At 35.2% G+C, this 7,500-nt stretch overlaps 1 protein-coding gene across 1 annotated transcript in view; it reads right to left on the bottom strand.

Annotated features, from left to right (window-relative positions):
• LOC119574614 (zinc finger protein 431-like) overlaps positions 1-7,500 on the bottom strand; it is a 9,370-nt gene that overhangs the window by 382 nt on the left and 1,488 nt on the right. Inside the window, exons 2-3 of the mRNA XM_037921960.1 lie at positions 6,097-6,546; positions 1-5,178 (exon numbers count right to left, since the gene is read on the bottom strand). The exon at positions 1-5,178 is cut by the window's left edge and continues 382 nt beyond it. Of these exons, the coding sequence (XP_037777888.1) occupies positions 3,457-5,178; positions 6,097-6,525 (2,151 nt within the window). The 5' untranslated portion in view covers positions 6,526-6,546 and the 3' untranslated portion in view covers positions 1-3,456. The remainder of the gene's footprint in view (positions 5,179-6,096; positions 6,547-7,500) is intronic.

The following is a 7,500-nucleotide window of genomic DNA, read 5'->3' on the forward strand; positions in this document are numbered from 1 at the left end:
GATTATGATGGTGTGTATAATGTGCAGGTACATACTGTATGTCTAATGCTGTAAATTACATTAAAGAAAAGACAAAAGGAAAAGAAAGTGACCACAAGAGCACTGTCACTGCTTCTAATGCCTGACAGGAGGAAAGAGAAATAAACAAAACGTGTTCTTATGATTTTGATGATGACTGTTATGTCTCTATATATAAATGGAATGAACTTTGGATATTTTCTGAATCATTTTAAGACCAATTGTACTTTTCTCTACAACAAACTCTGTGTTACCACGTCTGTTTTTTTTCCAAACTTACACATTTCGCAATGAATCACTGCTTCAGGCTTATTCTACTCAGCTTCCGATAAAATTAACCACAGATATCCCTAACAGTAAACAGCAAATGGCCACGTACAACATTGTTACAACAACTGCATCTACACATTCAAGTAATGCTTCTAAACAATAAAATTGTTACAAAAATCTTGGCAGGATTATCTGAGTAACCTTACGACTACAAGATGCCTTTTGAGTCATGGAGATTCCTACGGGGTTTTTGATACAGTTTGGTCTTGGCTAACAACATTATAAACATCACTTTCCAACTCTGTCAAATGCATTCGCGGATTCCTTCTGTTGTCAGAATTTTACGACTGATAAACCATCCCATATAGGTACTGGATTTTGACGAATAAATTCCAGAATTGTAATAAATGCTTTATCCTTCAAACATTTCTTCTATAATAATGCTGGCAGTTATGAGCAATGCATGGAGACTGGCTAGTCCAATCTCACATGTCATATGAAAAATGACTTGCCTTCAAATGCAACTTCAGTGTGATAAATCTTAGTTCCCTTTATAAAACTAACATAAAAAAGCACCTACATATCCGTGTAAAAAACATAAGCTTATATATTTTTTTCCCCAAGTCATTATCACTAAGTTCTAAATACAGTATTATTATACTCATACATCCATCATCCATGTAATCTATGATCCGCATATGTAATTTATTTCATAACTTGGTCAATTAATATGAACAGCAACATATTGTCAACCAATATAACCAATTAAGACATTTCCTTAATTACTATTTTCGTAACATAACTGCCAATCATACAACTATTTTTTTCACATCTCATGGCTACAACTTATTCCCAGATACAACAATTTGTAAATCTTTACAAAACATTATCAACTTTAAAACTGAGCGTCCATATGAATATGGCCTGATGCATTAACACAATTTATTTTACAATGTAACATAAAAATTATCTTTCTAATATAATGATCAATGAGTGGATGATGCTGAAAACGGTGAAAAGGCGAAGGTAGAGAGGTAACTAAATATCCCAATGAAGATTATGAGAATGACACTGATGATGGTAATGAATGAAAATTATGATTGTTATGAATGGCAGTAATGATCATGATGAAAAACATTACAATAAAAGTGAGAAAATAACAACAATAACATTTTTAACATTCAAGAAGTATGCCAAACATATTCTGCCAAAGATTATGCATTTGATTATGAATGACATCAACTACATGAAATATTGCAAGAATACACTCTGTCTGTAATTTCTTGCCTGTGTTGATAAGTAAATGTACTATTAAGTTCCACCTTCATGATCCATTACTTCTAATAATCTTCCTTTTGTTCATATTATAACATTTCTGTATATCTGAAACCATTATACACCATCTCTAATTGACTGCAATGTTTCAGTCTAATTGACTTTTTACAAATTCTGTTATGTGCATTAAGAAGAGACACTCACAACTACTCTTTTCATGTGAATATGTGGATTCTCATGTTGCAAGCCGATAAATGGTCAATGGTTAAAACAAGTACATGTGCTAGACATCGAGGTCATACAGCACTATAAGCCAATAAGAACAAAACAAATATATAAATATAGAAAGTTATTAACTAGTAACTCAACTCTTTTGGGTTTGGTTATGGCATGAACCTGGAGAGAACATACAGATAACCATCACTGACAAGCTACTTCATGAAGCAAAGATAGACCTGCCCGTAGCCGACATATGTATATACATATATATATATATTTTTTTAAGAGATTCATATCTCTCCCTGCAATCTAGGATAAATGTTGGATACAAATCTCCACTAACTCAACGGAAAATGCAGAAAAAAAACTAATTTCTTATATACACATGTACATACATATACTGTATATATATATATATATATATCTTCTCTACATTTTGATATTTGATAAATCCTGTAAACTGTAAACAAACATTATTTCAACTACATAAAACAGTGAAGTCCTGACCTACTGCATCACACCCCTTCTTACTAGTTGTGATATAAAAAGCACTACAAGCTTCCTGACACCATATTATCACTACACAACACTATCAAATGTAAGTGGCAGCAAACCACAGTACAAAAACAACACCCATAACACAAATACAATTCATATATATTGTAATAGTTAGTTATCTAGATGAATGAGTACAAAATATCCAATGAAAATATATATCAGTTGTGCAGGTAACAGTAGTAGGGGGTATCTGATTCATGGAAGCAATACATATATTAATATATTTTGTGCTATTTATATAGAACAAAATAATGAGATCTTGCACGTGATAAGGTTATACAGATCTTCAAAGAGGTTACACGCTTCAGAAAGATAGATAATCAACACAGCTGAGGAAACAAGGAGAGGTTGTTTGTACACTGAAGGAAGTTAATGGTTTCATGTATCCCGTCCATAATACATAGCTATTACTTCTGACGGATACAAGAATCAAATTTTCGGAAACTGGCAAAGCACTGGACAATTTGATCCTCTCGAGATTCCCTACGTAAGTTACCTAAAGTTTGGAGAATTTCCAGTCTGCCCTTCATATGACTATCTGATATTTGCTTTCTACAATTAAATCATTGTCAACTAGATTAAGAAGTGTGGGTCATGACATCTAGGCTGAAATGATGATTAACTTTTCACTGGCTGGGAATGTGGCTCCTTAACATCCATTATACATGGAATGCACATGTTTTAAACTTTATAATTTTGTTTACTTTCCAAATCTACGGTCAATGCAGAAAGAAACATATAAACACACACTGCGCACATCATATACACATACATACACACAAGTAATATTTTTCTGTTTCTGTTTGTATGTCTACCTGCCTTCATGCCTATATATCAGTCTACTTGTGTGTATTACATGGAAACATAACTAGTCTGATTATAACTATTAAAACTGAATGTGTAATTTGTAATGTGCTTATGCACATCAATTTTGGTTCAGACTGAATTTAATTCAACATAGTGAACAAGAGTTCGACCCAAAATTACTTAAATTCTTTAAAAAAAAAAATCATTTACACTCTGTAACTTACAAACTTTATCATAAATCATCTGATATAAATCAATAAAATATCCTATACTTTGTAAAATTCAATAAATATCTACCAGCTATACATATTAACATTTATTCCAGCCACCAAGCCATCCCCTAAGTACATCTTCTCTAATCACTCCACCTGCTTGAGTATTACCGACAGGGAGCTGAACCTGTATTTGTGCAGGGATGATCTGGCCTTCCAGCTGCTCAACGTTGGTGCACTGTGAGTTGGCAATCGAGGACACTGCAACAGCAGAGGTGACTGTGGCTGGGGAGGAGGAAGAGGAATCTGGCGGGACGACAGTGGATGGTGGTGTGGCAATTATGGCACTGGCCGCAGGGACGGTGCTGATAATTTGACTAGACTGGTCTACTATGTTAGGGGGGTCACAGAAACACCACGTTTGCCACTGATTGTAGCTCCCCTCGATGAAGGTGAGAACATGAGCATGGTGGTTCTGGCAGTTGTTCGCCAGTTTTGCCGGCTTGGGTGGTTGGCCCGGGCCCTGGGCGAGCATCAGCTGTGGCATTTGAGTAATGGTCTGCGTTCCGCTTACAGATTCCTCGCTGTTCAGGGGCTGCTGGATGACAACGTGCTGAAGGGTGATGCTCTGCTGCTGTATTTCTTGCTGTGCTTCCGGCTGCTGTAACTGCTGCTGTTCTGGCTGGGTAATGACAACGGGATTTTGGTAATTTATGGTGTATGTAATTTGCTCTGCGGGTTTTTTCTTCACCTGAGCAGGCTGTTGAACTTTAATAAACTTTTCAAGTATTCCGTCTTCCTTCAAATCAGAATCGGCAACTGAACCACCCCCAAGTTTCCGAACATTATCATGTAATGATATGATATGTCTTTTAAGATTTCTTTTCTCACAGAAAGTTGCATTACAAATCTCACATGCATACGGTTTAATACCAGTTTCTTTGAAAGATCCAGGCTTGTTTTCTGGCTTCTTGCGCAAAGGCCTCTCACCAGTGTGAATCATTTTATGACGTGTGAGGGAACTGAACTGCTGGAAAGACGCTGGACACAACTCGCAGCGAAACGGTTTCGGTGGGGCATGTATTCTTTTGTGTACTTTGAGATCCCCCGGCGAGGAAAACCCAACCTGACAAACTTCACATCTAAATGGAGTATTTCCATTATGGGTCATCTGATGCCACTTGAGATTATTTTTACGACTGAAAGCTGCATCGCAACGGTCACACTTAAATGGCTTAATACCTGTATGGCTAATTTTGTGCCTCTTTAAGTCTATAGCTTGTCCAAAGGAGGCTGGACACAAGTCGCACTGGTACGGCTTTTCACCGGTATGTGTATATAAATGTCTTTGCATATTGCTCTTTACTACAAAGGTCATATCACAGAAAGCACATTTGTAAGGTTTCTCCCCAGTGTGAGATCGCCTGTGCCTTTTCAGACTACTATTTTGTGTGAATGATGCCTCACACTGATCACACTGATAGGGTTTATCTTGTGTGTGAGTTCGAACATGAGTTTTGAGGTGAGATATCTGTTTGAAATTACTATTGCAAATGTCACACGTATATGGCTTTTCACCTGTGTGGGTCCTCTTGTGTATATTTAGATGCCCACTTTGAACAAAAGCTGCACCGCACTCCTGGCACACGTAAGGCTTCTCCCCTTTATGGACTCTCATGTGTATTCTGTAGCTAGCATAATGTGTGAATTTGCTGGAACACATTTTGCATGACAGGCTTGCGCGATGGTGCTTTTTGCGGTGGGACATCAAGCGCTTTAACCTGTCGAAGACTTCCTCGCACAGATCACAGTCATATTTCTGAAAGAAAAATAATAGTTAGTTTTCCAAAACATAAAGCAGTTACGATTTTTAGATAAGGTGTAAGTGTTATCTTTATTAAATACTCTATTTGTATAAATACCATAATAGCATATATGCTAATCATATACTACTCATACTAAAACTACTAGAGATACTTCATTAAATATATATATATATATATATATATATATATATATATATATATATATATATATATATATATATATATGCATATTCATATGTATGTGTATGTATACTTGTATATGTATATGTATACTTGTATATGTATATATATTTGTATATGTATATTCATACACCTACACATATAAATGTAACATGAATGCATTTATATATATATATATATATATACATAATATATATATATATATATATATATATATATTATATATGTGTGTGTGTGTGTGTGTGTGTGTGGTGTGTGTGTGTGTGTGTGTGTGTGTGTGTGTGTGTGTGTGTGTGTGTGTGTGTGTGTGTGTATGTATATGTATATGTATGTGTATGTGTATGTGTATGTGTATGTGTATGTGTATGTGTATGTATACATATACATATATAAACATATATATATATATATATATATATATATATATATATATATATATATATATAATATACATATATGTATGTATATAATGGTGGTTGGTGGTGGTGGTGGTGGTGGTGGTGGTGATGGTTGGTGGTGATGGTTGGTGGTGATGGTGGTTATGGTGAAAAAAATACAAGAATAATAACAATAATATTAATCATTATTATATTATAAATAACTAGCATGGTAAATGACATTTCCCTTAATCTAAACTTTTACTTGTTTATATTGCTGAACAGACAGCCAGTGCATGCATCATTACACAAAATCTTATTTATCAATAAAATATTTACAATATTTACACTTGCCTCAGTCTGATCTTCTGTGTGTACCCTAGAATGAGCTCGTAACTGACTGAGGCGTGAAAATGTCTCAGGACAGTCCACGCATGTGTAAATTCTGGTTAATCGCTGTATTTTTTCATAGGTCTTCCTTGGTCTCTTCCCCTTTTTCCGTCTTAAGAGTCGCCGAGAACTGTCCGAGCCCTCGCCGACATTTTCTTCATTGCTGTATTTATCGCTGTCCTCCACATCCTCCTTGATAGTTGTGAGCTCGCCGTCATTTTCGAGGCCGTCAATGGCCAGACATTCTTGGATGAGATTCTCTTCAGATATGTTCTCAATCTTCATGGTTATCTCACTTGAGGAAACAATCTCCGCTGTACCATTCTCTTCACTAAAATTTTGTACATTCACAACTGAGTAACAGGTAGTCGGGGGCACTGGAGACTGATCCATCTTTGGCTATATTTTTCTACTCTGTAAATGATATAAAGATTATTAATAATAATAACGATGATGGTGATAATAATGATAATAACTTGGAATAAACAGGTGAGATTGAGTAGTTCTAGTAATTAACTCCTGAGTGACTAAAACTAGTGAAGTTATCTACATATATATACAAGCAAGAGAAAAAGTATACAAGTGCACAGTGCATGTACCCCATGCCATTGGGTTAAATTGATCCAGCCATTTTGTGTCAAGAGTGGGCGTTATAATGAAACTGTTGACCGAAGTCTACACTTGGTGCAATAAAAATACATGCTCTAAGCACTCTCTATAGTCAGTTAAACCCACTGACCATGTGGCTTACAAAAAAATCAGACTGTTTACCCTACTGCCTGGCTTACAGCAATGCTCTCAAGGTAATATTCCAGCTGCCAAGCATCACTGAACTATTCACCACAACATAATTATAAATATGTTGAGCATTCATTGTATTTCTTCATCAGTTAGGCTATTTAGAGATTCATACAAAACAGAGCTATATATATTTACAATAAGTATCAAAATGTCAATTTCTGGCAAAGAATACAGACTGCAGTAGAATGGTATCAATATCATCTATCAACGATAATATGCATTTGTGAAAGAGCGAATTAAACATATGTAGCCTATAGGTCCTATTTAGGTCATTTTGGTTCTATACAGGATAGAGACAGAAGTATCAGAGTTTGGACATTTAGAGTTTCAAGTTGTTATTAATGCCAAATAACTTTATTTATACACCATTGTTTATGCCCTCATAATACCTGATAATTTCCAGAGTTCAAATTCTATTCTCATTAAGGAGTAAATTTAACATGGTAAACTGTTTCACAAGGGTAGTGTTATCATAAAAGTACAACTCAATAGAAGCAAAACACTATGATAATGAGAAAGAAATATTACTGGTACCTTATCTCATAACTCACTGGAGATGTACAACCA

This window comes from Penaeus monodon, chromosome 6 (genome assembly GCF_015228065.2).
Source record: "Penaeus monodon isolate SGIC_2016 chromosome 6, NSTDA_Pmon_1, whole genome shotgun sequence".
Taxonomy (NCBI): domain Eukaryota; kingdom Metazoa; phylum Arthropoda; class Malacostraca; order Decapoda; family Penaeidae; genus Penaeus; species Penaeus monodon.